Source organism: Daktulosphaira vitifoliae, unplaced genomic scaffold (genome assembly GCF_025091365.1).
Source record: "Daktulosphaira vitifoliae isolate Bord-2020 unplaced genomic scaffold, ASM2509136v1 Scaffold_1, whole genome shotgun sequence".
Classification (NCBI taxonomy): domain Eukaryota; kingdom Metazoa; phylum Arthropoda; class Insecta; order Hemiptera; family Phylloxeridae; genus Daktulosphaira; species Daktulosphaira vitifoliae.
The window spans coordinates 13324460-13343039 of record NW_026099572.1 but is presented as its reverse complement, the minus strand read 5'-3'; the positions used below and the strand labels follow the sequence as shown (position 1 = coordinate 13343039).

The window sequence follows — 18580 nt, the reverse complement described above, 5'->3', positions numbered from 1 at the left end:
TTAACTATTTATAACAGTCCCATTTGATATTTTAAGAAGGCACTTACAAAAATATAACTACAAAAGCAATAAATATCTACTAACATAAAAATATATATTTTTAAACAAAGTATATCTTATGCAAAATATATATATATTTATATTATTTTGGTGCCCCTCAAATGTTAGGCGCCTTAGGTACTTGCCCCCCTAAGACGGCTCTGCCTGAAGACATGAATACTAAAAACGGCAATTGAAAGTCAAAGTGTACTTGTAGTGCACTTGTAAAGTGAATTTTACTAGACGTTTACATTATCGTTCCCTAATTTATGTTCGGTTTGTTTATGTATACAAATTGGAGTAATTTATTTAAACTTCTAAATGGGGCGCTGCAGCCGTCGCCAGTCGTCAACGTATAAGGATGTTATTGTTCGACTGACTATGGTAGTCCGATTACTTTTTAGAGAAAAAAAATAGTCCAACTCGTTTCGATATAGATCACATTAGTGTTCAATTAGTACATTGTTCCACAGCATATTGTACTAAGTACGATAACGTACATTAAGGAGACGTCCTTAACGAGTTACTACACTTGGGCCGAAGAGTAAATATATTTTATATTATCGTTTCCGGTCTAGTCGTAAATGGCGATTCACCGAGACACGAATATATAGTTAATGTGAATACCCATACGGGTTAATGGAAGATGGGAAAATAATTTCTCTTCTTATCTGCTACACTCGGACCACGGTAGTAACATTGTCGGGCAACACTCTACTAAGGCTGTATTTTAAATCAAAACGTCACATAAATATAAAGATTTACACGAGTAGTGAAAAAAAAAACATAAAATAACCAATAGCAAAAACATCGCGATGGGGAAACCAATGTGGAGGAAACGAGGGGAGGTAAGAACGAGTCTGGAATGTGCCTGCACAATATCGGCGTGATTAATTATTATTGTCTACTCGTACCCACTTAATGGATTTTATTAATTGCCGCCCACCTTGTGCGTTACGCCATCGCGTATCCTAATTATTGGCTGATACGGCCAACACCACATTTTGGGTACCGTTCGACACCACTAGTCCTGAAAAAGTGGAATAACAATTATACTTAAAATGTACACCATTATGACCAGCCGACGCAGTGTCAAATACGAAACAGGTTCCCAAATCCGACGAAAATATGTAATGTGTGTATCGTTTTAATAGTATCATTGCAACAGGCATACCGAGGAGCATGTAAATCTGCGTTATTACACCCAACAGAAACCCATAAAGACGTTTTCGATTCCATTTTCGTTTAACACAATTCTCACATAGGAAGAGTATCTCGCGTGTGGCCTAGAGGTATTTTTTTTCCTCGTATTGCCTTTATTTTCTATTTTTTATACTTATGAAAAAGTTAATTTACTGATACGGACAAGAAAAAAGTCACTAATATGCCAACACTAATTTTTACATATGTAAGTAATAAAAATAATATAATCAGATGATGATAGAGACTCGTTTTTACCGATAACATCATCGATAAATTCCTAATTTCGACTCGTAATAATTTGTCCACGTATAATCCGTCGGCATAAACGATCAAACGACGCTGTAATACGCAATATACTCAATTCCATAAAGGTATCACATTACAATACAAACTCCTAATATTTATGGCTAGAAGTACATCGCTTCCACCGAGTTGAATACCTATATAGAACCGCAAACTAAACTTAAACATAATACGGCCTATACGAATATAACGAATAATTTATGAGTTTTTATTTAAAATATGAATATTCCATAAGCTTGATTTTAAAGTTAACATTGAAAATTTAAAGTTAAAAGTATTTTATTTTAAATTCAAATACTTGTAAGCTTCGATTAAAAATTAAATAAATTAACGACACACTGATCTTAAATCAAACTCGAACATTATAATGAATGGATGGTTCTAATAATGAATTCATTTGAATTGTTTGCCTCGGAACAGTTTCTTCTATCTATTCTTAAGAATAACTCGAAAATCGCTATTATCAGGGATTGTGGAAATGAATTTAAAAAAAGTAAGTAGAAAGATGAAAACTTCAACACAACTAATTTGCAATACTAAAATTAAAATAAGAAAATGCACGACTTCGAAACAAATAACATTTAAATGTAAACTTACCCAACTCTCGGATAGTCGGCAACTGCTGCCAGCATGTGATCAGACTGCACGAACCTGAGACACCATGGCACTTGCACGTGACTCTTGACTTTTTGAGCACGGCCTGAGGACAGACAGAAAATTATTTTTTATTTATTACCAATAAGGTGATGATAGAAAATAATACAATTAATGAAGTGAAGATGTACTGCAGTTGTTTGTGTAAGTTTAGATGATTTTTAATAAAAATAGAGATTCTATCTGATTGAAATATGCCTGTATTTTTTCATCTTGTCTATTTAAATAAAATATGCTTATTGTGAATACTAAAAGAAACCATGTCGTCCGAATAGAAAAAAATATTTAGTAGCATGGGATACATAATAATTACTTTTGTTGGTAAAATTATTCATGTATTCATTTAGACTTATAATTATAATAATGAATAAATTCCAAACATAGATAATCTTGTTATTTTTAGTAAAACACTTTTTCTGAATTTAACATTCGTGCATATAATAACATACAAGATAATAAAGAATTACATAACCAAGTTAATTTCGAATTCTACATGGAAGCTGTGTGTAATGACTGCAGTTGATTTCAGGGGCTAGACGTAAATTTTTTTTTAAATACTGTAGTTACAAGATGATGAAATAATTAGCTATTACATGCACAATAATAACAGCGTGTAGTCGGCTACTGGCTGGTAGCGCCAGAGGATTTCGATGGAAATGAGACCGCATGGAGCGTTATATACCACCTGCAATAAAAATCCTGATACAACACTTATGAGAAAGAAACACCCGGATATTAAGGCATTAATTCGTGTTAAAATATATTTATTCTAAAATTAATCTCCTAAACGCCTGTTTTAGTGTTAGATAACGAAAGGCTAGTTCGATGAACAATGGAAGGAAATTCTATAGACGTGCGTTCTACACGAAAAAAATATTGTCTAATTATTTCCAGCACTAATTCACAATCGTCTATACTCTTATGAAACAACGAGAGCTTACCCTTCTGCCGGCCTCATTGTTGTGCAGATTCATCAAACTCCGGCCTTGTTCCGGCGATCCTTTTTTCCACCTTTTTTCTTTTTCTTTGACGTCCAAAAAAACTTTTGTGAATCTACAAGAAAAATAATATGTTAACGCATACGCATGTTAGTAGAATATTATGTACACTTTTTGATGTGTTAATTGCTTTTTGTTAACAATTTAGTGCACTAGCGTTTAAATCCCTAATTAAACAGCATACGGTTAAAAAGTATTCGGTAACATTTATTACACAAGCCTGGTAGTACAACAAATAGTTAAGTATCTTTAAGATAATTGTTATTGTCAAAAAACATTAATCAAAAATAGTTAAGAAGAAAAGGCATATCCCATTAAGTGATAAGATAAGATGTACGATCGTATAAGTGAGTAGTAAATTACGACGATCTGTTGAGAAAAACAGCCGACCACGTTCTCGTCGCAATATCATTATTCTGGATCGTACAGATTGATGGATATATACTCAGCAAGCAGCTGTATATTTATAGAAACGACCTACAAGACGACTGAAATTCATTTCCAGAGTGTGCATCCAACAAAGCCGTCATTAGTTTGAATCGATTCGGAGAAACAATATAATGATAGTTGAAATATTTGCGACATCTGTACGTTGTTTTCAAATCAATATTAACGTTGAGATAGTATATTTCTCTAAATGCTTATGGTAGTTGTATATTTAGAAAGTATGAAATATTTTTTAAATAATACCAACTAACATAACGGTCATATATATTAACCAACAGCCTTTGCTCATTGTTTTGTTCTAATAATGTAATATTTTGTAATTACCCGGAAAATGTTTCGCCCCGGAAGCTAATTATTCAGACACATTTAGGGCAAGATATATCTGAACTCTTATTTTCAAAAACAATACATTATGTTCTGTAAAGTAGTGGCGAGACAGCCCAGCATAACGAAAAGCACTCATGTAGAGGTGTTTGGGGACCGGTCTCGCCTTTAATTGGTTTTACGTGAGGTTCATATAAAATTATTATAACTACAAGGGTACTATACTATAAACGTATAGTGAACAATTAGAGGCAGGTATACAAAAACAATAGGTTTGGTCACGGTATTATAATTATTATAATAAGTATCAAAATAAAGTAATTTCAATATCACCTAATATATTTTATATTTCAATAGGAACTAAAACAGAACCTTTAAAAACGGTTCATCAGTTAGAATTCATTTTGATAACCAGAATCAAAATTATTATTATCTGTGTAACTATTATTAAATGGCTTAAAACGTAAAAATCTGAACTATATTCTTTATAAGAACGCTAAAGTTTATTCCATTGTCGTACTAACTTGTTTATTTTATTTATTTATTTCATAGGAATCAAGTCATAAAAAATACAATTTCAAACAATAATCTGTAGCCCTAATTTTTAATTTTTGTCCAAAACATATAATTTTATACATTTTTATATATACAATAAACCAACCTATCCACCTGATAATAACAGAACTCAAATGGTAGAAAAAATAAGTCGGTAATTTTACGACAATCGTGTGTATAAGAATAACTGATTTTTTTTAATTTTTGACTAGTTTTAACAATTCTGGCTACTGCACTTTTTAAACCAATTAAATTTTCGAACAATAATACATACTATAATAAATTCAAAGCTTCTATGTATTTTTAACCTGTAATACAATGATAATCAAGATAATTTTTATGATAAAATATATTTCATTATAACGCCAAAAAAAAGGTAAGTAATAGCCATGAACGACCAATTTCCCTGAAAAACACACATAACTAGTGTCATATTTACATGTTTTTTTCACGTACATAATTCTATTTTGTAACTATTTTGAGTATTTTTGGTTAAACCGGTTTCACTATCATTATATTATGCGAGAAAAATATTTTCCATATTTACTGTATGGATATTTTACATGATACTATTTTTTCTTCTTAAAGAACATGAAACATAGGTTCCAAAGTGTTTTGTACCCACGTTAGAATGAAACTATACAAATATGGCTAACAACAATGTATACCAACAATTAATGGAAACATTTGAGACATACAAAAAAGTTTGAATATTATAAGTACAGTAAAAATATTCAAAGAATCTATTTATAACATTGTACACTAAAAGGATTTTGATGTAAATTTATTATTCTAAAATCAATAACTTGTGGAATTTCACAATATTAGTAAAGACTTAAATATTTAAATTTTTGTTTTCACCTGTAAGGCAAAACTACGACTGAACATTTGATATATATCATTTTCATCCAATTTTGTAATAAAATAAGGATAAAAAATTGTACGACAACGGAGTAATACCTTATATGGAATTAAGATCGGCCGAGTGCATACAGACAGTATTATTTCACGCCGTGGTGGTCTTCAAATGTCACTGTCAATATCTTTCGATAAAAGATCAATCTTTAACAATTGGACTAAACTACTGCAATATTATTCATTTTGCAAAACTTAAATCCAACCAGTCATCATATAAATCTATATAAATTTTATGAATATAATTTAGTCAAATTGATTTTTCTAAATCTTATAAAATTGTGTTATATGCAAAAAATTAAAAGAAACGTTTATTATTTACAGGAAACTGTTAAAAAAATTAACGAAAAGATTTTTATTGATTGTAAATATAGAAATACATTACAAGCTTGATTTTAAAGTGAAAACATAATGTAATTTACAAATTCAAAAAATACTAATAATTTTTGTCATTTCAATAANAATACATTACAAGCTATATTTTAAAGTGAAAACATAATGTAATTTACAAATTCAAAAAATACTAATAATTTTTGTCATTTCAATAAAGACATATGTATTAAATGAAATATAGGCGTGTTGTAAGTATACAAATTTGGCCTCAACACATAAAATATAAAAGTCCCTTTTTCAATTCAGTTTATATACATATATCAATATCGTGGTAAATCAAAAAGACCCCCTTGCAAAATTATCTTAACATTACTAATTACATTCACTTGAATAGTTTTCATGAGAATGAACTCAACTCGCTTTCTCAGATCCGGTCCTGATATTGTTTTATGTGTTAAAATAAAATAATTAATTAAAAACAATCCTTTTATTTTAATAAGACTTACTAAATAAATAACATTATATATTGAAGTATTCACAAAGATTTTTTAACTTATGCTACTTATGCTGATATAATATCAATTTTATTTATATTATTTTTATATATAATTTTTACTCCATTTTTGTTAAATATCTAAATTTTATTTATCCTGTATTATGATAAATTGTAGACAACAGCTATACTTCTCAGAGAACCCACTTTTTAAGTGGGCTCTGTAAAAATATAACAAAAATTTTTCCATAAATATATGACACTGAATATATGTCATTGAATTATACAAAAAAAAAAAAATTACTATTCAAACATTTAAATTGCATAAAATCACATGATGAGAATTAAATAGTTGGTATATTTTAAGCACATTATGTTTATGGGTCATCAAAATCATTACAAAACTCAATTCCATAGTAACACAGAAAAACATTTACAATATTTGGACGAATTCTTTATGAAATTTTAACTGTTTCTAAATCTGGTTTCAGATTTGTTCCATCACATCTAATTTCTGTGATAATTACTAATTAGTAATTAAGCAATAGTTACACACTTAAAAATTAATAAAAAAACAAGTTTTTTCTTGAAACTCTTTAAATTTGTTTTAATTGTATTATGAAAAAGTATGCGAATTTTGAAATAACTGCGACAATGTTTAACTTGTTTTGTTAACTTTTAATTTAGGGATTATAGCACTTATTTATGAATTTATAATCAATAAAAAGATAATTTTATGAGGATTTAAAGAATGATATTTTTTGTCGTAATACTAACATAATTGTTGTTGATGGAAAAAATATCTCGAATTGCTCAAAATTTGTTGTTTTTTATTATAACTTTTCCACACAGTTATATTTAAATTAAGTAAATTTATGTTCCACATATTGGCGTATATTTGTACGCTGATGAAATTATTAGATTTTATTTATCTACATAATTTGTTCAAATATTTAACTAATTACCAAGAAAGAGTTAATTTTTTTTTTTTGAAAACAAAATTAAAATTAAGTAGCCGTTGTTAATAAATGTTAAAAAGCAATCACACTTCGGGTTGTAATATAAACATTAAATTGCATTTTATTGTACTCTGATTTGGATAAGTTCTAGATAACTTGGATGATGTTAATGAAGAAGAATCAAAATTTCATCAGACATAAAATAGATAAAATAACATTACATCGGAAAGTTGTGGACATATTTTCGAAAAATTTTAGTCATACACTGTAAGAAATTATCTAAAAATTTCCTTGTGTTAGAATAATATTTTTAATATTACATATTAATTTTACACACAAACATTGTAATTTTGATATAAAGTTTCGAAAACTCGTACACAATTATAACACTACTTTCACCGTTTTTACAAATTTTCCTTTTCATTTATGCGTTAAAAACATTTCCATACATGCGTGTGAAAATGAGGAAAAATTTTTTTTAATGTGATTATTTTTTAACACGTATTTCCAAGGTGTTAAACACTTTGGAAATGCAATTGCTTAAAATGTTATTAACATTTAAGTATGTTGGCAAACATTAATGGTAGTAGTTTAGATACTCACTTGTAGCCGTATTCCATATTATCACCACAACCTCCCCAAACCCAATCCTTTCTTAAATCTTTCGGTCTCCCGGACCTCGAGCAACTGCACGTGTTTAGCCGACCATCTCTGCAGGCGCGCGCCATTGAGTGCGCCACACCGGCCGCTTTGATCGCCTGAACGAATGCCGCCTCGCGGCTACCTGTCAACAATAAACAGGCGCTTTTTAATAAAATAAATACAGATCATGCAGCTGTTATAAACTCCACATGTCTTCGAACTCTAAATTTTTCTATTTCATAGTCATCTTAATCTACTCGCGTTATTCGATTTCCTACTGAACCTTATTTGATCCTTTAAAACAAGATTTAAGTTCGCAGAAAGTGTCTTTAAAATTATTTTACTTCATCTTTCTAGAGAGAATACAACCGCAGTAATTGAAACTATAGCAAAACAACGTTTTACGAGAGTACGTACTTGATTGCAACTCAGGGCCGAGAAAAACGCCTGTATTCTCGGTGGTCATGGAACAATTCCAACGGCGGTGCAAGAATTGTGATCTGCACTCGCTCAGACCCGCCTGGACTCCATGTCGGATAGACGTCAGATGTTCCTCGTACAAAAGACACAACTTGGCTTGACCAGAAGATAGCCCGGTAATATTCGAACACTTTGGTGGCGGTTCGGTTGGTAACGGTGATGGTGATGGCAAAGCCAACGGATCTACAATACCGTTGCCACCGACGCCACTTAATTCCGGCGGCGTCCATGGTACTTGCTGTGGATACGGTGGTTCTTTAAAATGTCTGTGAAAAAAGTCAATGCTATTAAAAACATTTATTTAGAAAAAATAATTTAAGAAAACAAAAACAGTTATTTATTATTGATGAAAGGAAGTTAGGGAATTTAACAGGTACATATGGACTAGAACTTTCGCGTAATACGCGTCGATGGTGTCGAGGGCAATTTATATAAATCCCCGCGCTCGACCAACACAGTAACGACTTAATACTGTACGGGCAAGCCTGAGGGAAGAGTTAATATTTCATTTGCATCAGTTCAAACGGGTGGTAATCATGTGAAACGCCAGCGGGGCTCTCGAGAGAACGGGGACTATAGAAAGACAAGAAGCGAACAGCCAAACAAACAACCCCTTTAACGCGGGTGAAGTCTGCACAACCGAGTAACGGCATCGCTATAGCCGCCCGGAGCGCGCGTGTAAACGTACTGTCTAATTACGCTTAAAAGGTCCGCGGGCTTTCACCCCTCCAGTCGTCACTATCTTGCAGATTCTCATTTTTTTTTTTTAATATTTTGCTCGGTCTACTTTACGGCCACCGATCGTCGGTCCCTTTTGCGCTCAGTCGATCCCTTTAGCGAATCATAAACATGTACGCGTATACTTATACATTATTCTATTTGCACAGATTTGTGTACAGATGCAGCTTTTGCAAACCACCACAAAAGAGCCTTTGAAAACTGTTTATGTAAGCATTTTCGGTTTGCTATTTGTTTCTTTCAGTGTATATTAAATTTCTAGACGCGGTATAGCGTCCAACAACATTTTTGTTCAGCCAAAAGCAATCCGTTATTTTCTCAGAAGAACTTAAAAAATAAAGTAAAATAATATTTTATTTATAGAGCAGACACAGCCAAATGCTCACCCTTTGTACATAATACAACACGTAATATATCTGTACAGTATTTTTATTAATAATTTATAACCCACAAAATTGCTAATGCAGTTTAATGTCAGTAAAACTTCCGCAGTAAACTGCTATTTTATTTTAATTAAGTCATTTATAAGTGTCGACGGTTATATTTTTTTTTGTGTTCAAATGAAATCTCAACTAGTATATATATGGTACCCCACCGTAATTTACTAATTTTAATATTAGTTTATACAGTCAAATAAGTATATCAAGATGGGACACTCTATATAAATATATTATTCATGTTATTAATGGAAAGACAAAGTTGTATTGCTGTTTTAGATAATTTGAGAATAATTTTTTTTTTTATTAAAAATATAACTATTATTACACCCAGAGAAAAACCTCGATCTATATAATAAATTCATTGTTCAATTTGATAAATATATCATTACTATTGAAACTATGATATATTTATCAATATGATAATTTTTTTTCTTGTCTTGAACAATAATTGAAGAGTGAATGTGTCAAACGTTCTATGTGCCAAAAAATTGAAAAATTGTTTTATTTCTGATTTATGTTCTATAAGCCAAAGGTCACAATCTTGTATGTGTTTTAAGTGTCAATTAAATTTTTTACTTGTACAAAATTGCGTTCATAGATTGTATTTGTTCTGTGAGACATGCCCTTTGTTACCTGTACATTCTAAGTGCCTTGGACGAATATAATAGTTTGACGATTACAATATTATAATATAGTCCGTTATATTTCAAAATAACTAATACTGGTGTTGTTGTATTCGTTAAGTTTTCTTTTTCATTTGTTTAATTGTATTATTATGGATACTGAAAGTATACATATTTTACGAAGTGGTAAAAAAAGAAGAAATGATCAGACTAAAAAAAGAATTAGTGGAAAATCGTATGCGACCAGGAAAAGCAATAATACAATTCAGGAAAGCGTCAACTTAGTTGTTATAACTTTGGAATACATCTCGGTGACAGCAATACAGCCTTTATGTATATGTGGGATGAAAGTATTGCTTCTCGTGGAAGCTCAGAAATCGCTTCTTGTCTTTTTAAAGTTATTAACAAAAACGAAAATACGATAAATCGCAAAAAACTAATTATATGGTCAGACAACTGTGCTGGCCAAAATAAAAATAAAACGTTAGTAGTTTTGATGTTATATTTAATAAATATGGGGATATTTGATGAGATTATACAAAAATTTTTGATAAGTGGCCACTCTCTCTTGGCTTGTGATCGTGATTTCGCTATTATCGAAAAGAGACGTAGAGTTTTTCAAAATTTCACTCCTTCTGATTTACAAGAAATGGTTAGAGCAGCGAAGTTGATAAATCCATTTCGAGTTATTCCGATGGATGAAAACAACTTTTTTTCATTTAAAGACATTGCTAACAATTTTTTTAACACAACCAAGTTTCCAATGTTCGATGATTAAAGTTTCATTTTTAACTCCCAAAAAAATCTATTATAAAAAAACATTTTCAGATGAAGAACTTTGGAAAGATTTTAACGTTTTTAAAAGAAATGCTACTATAGACCAACTTAAAAATCAGACATTTATACCTATACCGAAACCCACATTGTCGTCAGAGAAGAAAAAAGATTTGTTGGCCATGATTCCTTTTTTACCTGATAAGCACAGAAACTTCTATAAAAATATAACGTCATGAATTAATTTTTTTTGCTATTTATTATGATGTTGCTATGTTCTAATTATGTTTAATCTAGATTTTTTTTATAATTATTATTAGGTTTGTTAATTTATTTTTCAATTTGTGATACTCAAGAAAGCTACTGTTTTCTTTTCTTGTTACATTTTTATATGAAGAAAAAATTTTATTTTACGTTTTGAGATTTACTGACAATGTCATGTTAGATTAAGAGTATTTTTTATTTAAGTTTGTACATTTATTTTTCAATTTGTGATACTCAAAAAAAGTGTTGATTTTTTTACATATTTTATAAAAATATATATGAAGTCTTAATAAAATAAAGAATGATTTTCTGTTATCTATAATAAAATATTGGTACTTGGAACGATAATATTATCACATTATTTGAAACTTGGAACTTTAATATTATAATACTTGGCACTTGGAACTGTCATTAGCAAATGTTTAATTTATACTAATATGAAATGACAAAATAAAATAATAGAAATTTACGAGGCTATTAATATAGTGTAAATATAGCATAACATGTATTTTTATACAAAATTATAAGAAAATTTTTAATTTGTGATGTTTTTTGTGTTTTCTGAACAAATATTTTTTTGGCACATAGAACGTTTGACACATTCACTCTTCAATTATTTATAAGAATAATTATTTTGTTCGTATTAATAAAACATTATCATAAACCTTTGATAAAATTTCTCTATCAAAATTGATTGAGGTTTTTCTTTGGGTGTATAAAATAGTACGGTCGCTGACACTATCCATTGAATAAATAAAAATGTCAACAAAATTGATTCTGTAACATGAGATAAGTCCTTGTGATTTATACGAAGTAACATTTTCTTCGTAACGTTTCGGCGCCATAATTTATAACTGTACAGGGCATTATAATTTATAAGTTAATAATATTTATTACCAGCTTATAACATCTCACTAACAAAAATTGTAAGTTTCAACTCGGTGTAAAGATATTCAAAACTAGATGTAGTGTAAAATCAAAATAAACGCGTAATTTTGTGGTAAATATATTATAAAGGAAATACATTTTTTTTATTCATATAGTGAATAAATAAAGATGCTGACAACCGTTTTAGTTTTGTCCTTTTAATGGTATCATTTAATATTATAAAAGAACGTACCAAAAACTGCCTCAGAGTCATTTTACTCGATCGGCTTAGTTGGAAGTTTGGAAATAAATATATTATTTCAAATCCTTATAGCCGGCAGCTACTAACCGTTTAATTTCGATAAAATATTATGTATAGAATTTATCTTTACCTCTTGTTTTTTAAATCAAACAAGTTTTAATTATTAGTATAAAAAAATAACATCAGTGGTCGCTGTTTAACGATCTGAAACAACTTTGTTAACATGCTGATTTCAATTTTCCAACTGACACATGTATATTAAAATAATATTATCATTTAATAGTAACTATATATATATATCTAAATATTATTCTCTGTGTATGTACAAATAATCTTATTTATTCAGATTTATGTATCATACAAATACCTCCAGGGTTTCTTGAAAAAAATCTATATAAATACAAATTACGATATTTATAACGTTACACGTTGGTACAGGAGACTATTATCGTCGTCGTTCACTTGCATGGCTTACTAAAGAATAGAGCTGCCAATGATATAATTTATTCTAATCGAAAATACAATTGAAATTTTTTTTTATTGATATCAATCATTTAAATTGATGAGTTTATAAGACAAATTTACATCTCTAGTAAGTATACATACTATTTAATCCCTCGGCTATTGTTTCCATTCCTAACTATATGTACATGACAGTTAGAAGGAATTTTGTCGAACGCTTTATAGTTTAATCCTTGTTCAGGAAATACGGTACAAACTAAACCATTTTAAATTATACGATATATTTATACATCCATACATTTAGTAACTATCAGTAGATCACTTTAAGATATAAAATAAGTATTACTGTTTTATGATGGAAGTTTCAGTATGCGTATACTAAACTTTAATGTGTCTTTGATAATGCATTCACAAAAAGATCAAGCACACACATATATTTGTCGAAAGTAAACAAATCGAATGAAATATAATGTTAACAAACGTCAGATGCACGTAAACATAGACTGAAGTGCTACGCTGACCGAGATGCAAACAACAAACCAAAATAATTATAGCAAATGTTAGCATACGAAAATACGACCCAAACTCATGTACCTCTTTTTGGTAAATTATTTTTTTATTTTTACAATCAGAGTGTAAAAAATTAATGTTAACAGTTACAGAGTGTTTTATTAATTGTTAGCCATTGATTATAAGGCGTACAAGTAGTCTATACAGTGACATCCCGCAACGAAACCCAAAATATACTACTAGAAAAATTATTTAAAATAATTTTAAACATCAAACCAATTAGCAAACTTGAACAAATTTAATCTAAATCTCCGTTATACATTAAGAAGTTAAGATTAAGCATAGCTAAGATATTATGTACTCGTCTTTAAATAACGTTTATGGGTTTATAGAAGAACTCAAGTCTATGATGCTTTCAAAAATAATTAATATTCTGAAAATAATTTCTTTAGCGTACAATGAGATTTCTCGTAATTTTATTTTTTAGATATTAAATCGATAACATTTGTACGCTTAACTTAAACATTCAGACGATTCGCAAAATAATCACATGTAGCTGAAAATTTGTCCATCGCCTATAATAGTTTTATATGAGGTTTTAGACATAGGCATTTTAAAACATATTACAGATTTTCTTTAAAGTTCGCCGTATTATTTAATACACGTTGTATAACATGTGGATTATCAAAGTTCTACGGGCGCAATCGGATTGACGGGAGCCATCTGCGTCCATAAAATTACCCGTACAAGTGAAGAGAGACGACTGACTGTATGGTCATCGGTTTCAGTGCGGAAAAAATGCACCGAATGTGCCGTTAAACAATGTATAGGACGAGAACGGGACAAGGGATGATGGTCACGTAGAAAAGGATGAAACAAACAGAAGATGGTGAATTTCACGAAGAGAACGAGCTAGTGTAATAATTTACGACCACGGCACGTCGTCCACCCTGGAGTAGAGGGGATGATTTATAGAAAGGGGGTGGCACGCGTGCAACGTAGGCTATAGGGGTAGGCAGCAGCAGCACACGGGTCCCATTAATCAAGCTCAACCCTCCTCGAGGTACAGATGTACAAAATATATGAGAACGACGGCGGCACTGCAGCAGCACGATGGATTTCATTCAATTCCTTTTGATGTCACGCCAAATCTATTAGGGTAATTGAAAGAAAAAGCGCGTGATGCACAATGCAACAACATTACAGCCCAAGTTTCGTATGAAAGGATAAGTCTTTTTGGACGAAAATGTTGAGATATGAAGTATTATCAAATTTCCGTAACAAATTTATAATATCAACACGCATCCACGTTTATACGTTTTACTTGTAGAGTCTAAAGGCTCAGATATTATAAATATAGATAAGTACAACTTTCTGTGAGATAACTATTTCAACCCCTATTTTATTATGGGCTATATAAACATTATTAGAACATTTACGACTTCTAACTACAGTAACGTTAACAAGTGTTACACTATCTTACCCTAGAGCTTAGTAAGGGTTCTCCGAAAGGTTGTTCAAAACCGGATTTCATTTCAAACAAACTTGACCATCTACGCTGGAACTATCTAATGTCGGTCATACACAATCCACGTCTACGTAAAATCGTGATAGACTCGACAAGACGACATCCTGCTGCCCTATACACAGACAGTCATTCCCACACGTTCGCGGAAGATAAAACATCGTGGTTGACATGCTGTTCTCAGTCATCTAGGTCGACGACGACAGCATCCGTGTGACACTTTTTCCTTTACTGTTAGGGTAAGTTTTAGAGTACTAAATTTTCGCTATCGAACAAGCCAAGAATTTTAATATAAAATATTTTCTTACCCCGGTCATCCTTCCCCGGACATGAGACTCTATGTCGACTTGACTGCCTGGTCGTGATATATATACTCTGTAGCACATATCATTATATATATATATATATATATACATGTATGCTTACATTGGAGGATAGTGCGCGAAGGCTGTGTTTGCCCGCTAGTGATTTATGTGCACCAGGAGGCTTAAATGGTTCTATAAACTGTCCTTTGTTAAAGTAACGCGCTCTAAATCATCTAGTCGCCGCTATAGTCTACTGACTGGAGTAAAATATCTATGTATATATATATTAAACACGCAAACCGCTCATTTTATCCATCAAAAGTTTTTCTTAACTAAAATATCTTATATAAGTTTTTAATTTCTTAAGTGTACGATAAATTTATATGTAGAGTTGCGTGTATAAACCGAAATTCACTAAGGTGAAAAATAATTTCACCCGCCCTCATAACTACATCCTAAACAAAAGTAAAACTTCAAAACATTATTAGTCACATGTTTTACACAAAATATCTAAGTTCCTGCAAAAGATTTTTGTAAAATGTTGGTACATTTTACTTACAAAGTACATCAAGTTGAGAATATCTAGTGAAAGTGAATAAAAGTTCTATAAAGTTAGTTAAGTAATCACTAAAATTAAACATAAAAAAAAAATTAAACTGTTCAATTAAATGATGAGATATGGTTTTATTTGATAAAAACTCTTGAGATACACAATACATAAGTCAACGAGAGTACACTTGAAGTACTAATAATATTTATTACTTCACTATAAATGTAAAACGCCTTAGTACAAATATTTATATACTTAATAAATTTGTACTTCTTGACGTTTTGCAACGAAATGTACCGTTTAATGCTACAGCCGTTGACACAATTGCTGGAATCTTAATAAAATTTTAAAGGTAGTATATAGTTATAAACCTATTAGAAATGTTACTGATGTCAGTAGTAAGTCCTGTAAGTAAACAGCAAAAAAAAGTACATATAGTCGCTACACGTATACTTCGGCATACTTATGAGTAATTATAACGTTTAACGTCTGATAAAGAATAATGGCTTAGCCATTCATACAGAAATAACACGTCACGACTCTTAATAAATTATTGCAATAAATGATATTACATATACTATGAAGGAATCTATTGCTAATATTTTCAACTTATTTTATAGTTATTAAAATTAATTGAGTTGTATGCGTGACAAAGGGCCAATACATGATAAAAAAAATATTTCTGTAATTACAATAATCGTTATTAAAATCACTAGCTAATTCATTATATATATACATATATATATATATATATTAAAAGCAACATGAATGGTTAAAATAGTGTTTAGTATAATTATTAAATAATACATGCTTAATATATACCAACTGCGTGCAACTGCCGTTTAAAAAGTAAAAAGATAGTTATTAAAAGGAAAAAAGTGCCGCCAGTGATAATCGATTGATTAATATAATCCGAACCCGTTTTTAAAAACCATCTCGAGGATAATGAATACTGTATTATCTTTTACCCCTTTTAACGATACTTTAAATTATGTATAGAGGTATATAATTATGAATGTCGTCTTTATCAATTTAAAACGCATTACACAGCTCTCCGGTTTGAGACCCAAATCATCGATAGATTCCGAACAAGGAAATAAATACCGTGTACCACACCCTGTTAAAATAAACCAAGCATACTAAGGAATTTTTTACATTATTATTATCACGGTCCGTCGACGTCGAGAAATCTTATGAATCGGTATATCATTTCTATATTATATTCGCCTTTTTGCCCGTTTACATCGTTACACTGTTATACAAAATTGATGTACCTTAATATCATCGAATAATCCTTTCCGCTACTTACCGGTGATACAACACGCGGCAGGTAAGAAACCTTGACCACGAATTTCTTCTGCAGGACCCCTTCACTGCGATGATTAGGCTTTTCGTATTCATTGTGGCCTACCACAGTATTGGTCTTAATTTTAAATCCTCATAAATCATATCTATCAAAATTGAATTTTACATACTGCTTCGAAAACCACCTAATTGCTTAATCGGTGTATATTATTACACATTTAATATAAATCTCATTCACATCGAGTCTTTTTAGGTTCCTGTGAAAAATTAATTTAAGTTTTCATCTTCAAAAGTACTATCGACCGAACTGAGATTTTAGCTCAATCCGTTAGTAGTTCGCAAAGTACTCTGTACTCATAAATGAAACAGTATGGAAACTCGTCTCAATATATTTATACACACCGTTTTATGTACTGTTGCGGATTTATGATTACTTCGACTACATTTAGAGATCTTTAAGTGTACACAACGCGCGCGGTGCACGACACAATGACGTTTATTTCTTTTTTGTCGTACAAACACTCGTTTCGTGGCTCAATGACCATACACGAGCCATAAATAAACATATACAACTTTTATCCGTCTGCCAGATCTGTGTATACCATTCCCACGAGTATCCCGGTGATCGAGCGGCGTTTCTTCCTCAAGACGTGTCATAACAACCATCGTTACCTCTCTTTCAAACAGAGTCACGAGATGAACTCTTCCAATGTGTTATTATTTCAAAATTGTTCACAAGTGAAGTAAAATTGAACGCTTTTCAATTTTACTTCACAGCAAATATCTAAATCGCATTGGTCACTATTCTAAGGACATATTGGCAACAGTAAAAAAAGCCGCAAAAAAAAAAAAATTAATCACGTGGACGCGTGTAAGGTGTTTGTTAGACGTGCAATTTGTACACGTGTTAACCGAGTTGTAGACAACCTGATAGTTATCTATCATGATGATTGAAGGAAGGGAACAATATACACGTTGAACTTGACAGCGGACATAGGTCTCTTGAATGAACAAAAATCTATGGAACCGTTACACAGCAGACACTATTTTTCTTATCCCCTATTTTTGGTTCACTATTTATGAGATGCAATGGTGTGCATTTATGTCAGAATACAAATAAACCAATTTTTAATCCATACAACATACATTTAATATTTACAACCAAACATCACACACGAAGATATTAATAGACTTGTAAAAAATAAAAATTAAGTTGTTTGAAAGCCGAAATGTCTAAATAATTTATTCAAAAACAATAAACATTAACAACAGCAATTTATTTTTTTACGAAATGCTGATTTATACATCATAATTTTTATGAAAAGTTTTTAAAATTCGAATAAGTGTCGTACAATTAAATAAAGCCTACTCCACTAAAACACTTAACAATAAGGTTATTTTATGTATTTTATAAGTTTAGATTTTGGCTCGTTTCCAAAAAAGTAATTTAGTTTTCATACATCAAATTTATAATCACATATATTAAAACTAATTAAATATGGAGAAAATAACAGTATATCTACACAATTAATGGTACTTCAAACGTTCGCTCACAAGTTTCAACTTTAAGCTTAAAATTAATGAAAACAACAGACGTGAAACTTTAATTA

The 18580-nt window shown here is 30.6% G+C and overlaps 1 protein-coding gene across 1 annotated transcript in view; it reads right to left on the bottom strand.

Moving 5' to 3' along the window:
• Nucleotides 1-18580, bottom strand: part of LOC126896412 (protein Wnt-5b-like) — a 33002-nt gene that overhangs the window by 2884 nt on the left and 11538 nt on the right. Inside the window, exons 2-5 of the mRNA XM_050669167.1 lie at nt 8283-8611; nt 7827-8007; nt 3141-3252; nt 2143-2245 (exon numbers count right to left, since the gene is read on the bottom strand). Of these exons, the coding sequence (XP_050525124.1) occupies nt 2143-2245; nt 3141-3252; nt 7827-8007; nt 8283-8611 (725 nt within the window). The remainder of the gene's footprint in view (nt 1-2142; nt 2246-3140; nt 3253-7826; nt 8008-8282; nt 8612-18580) is intronic.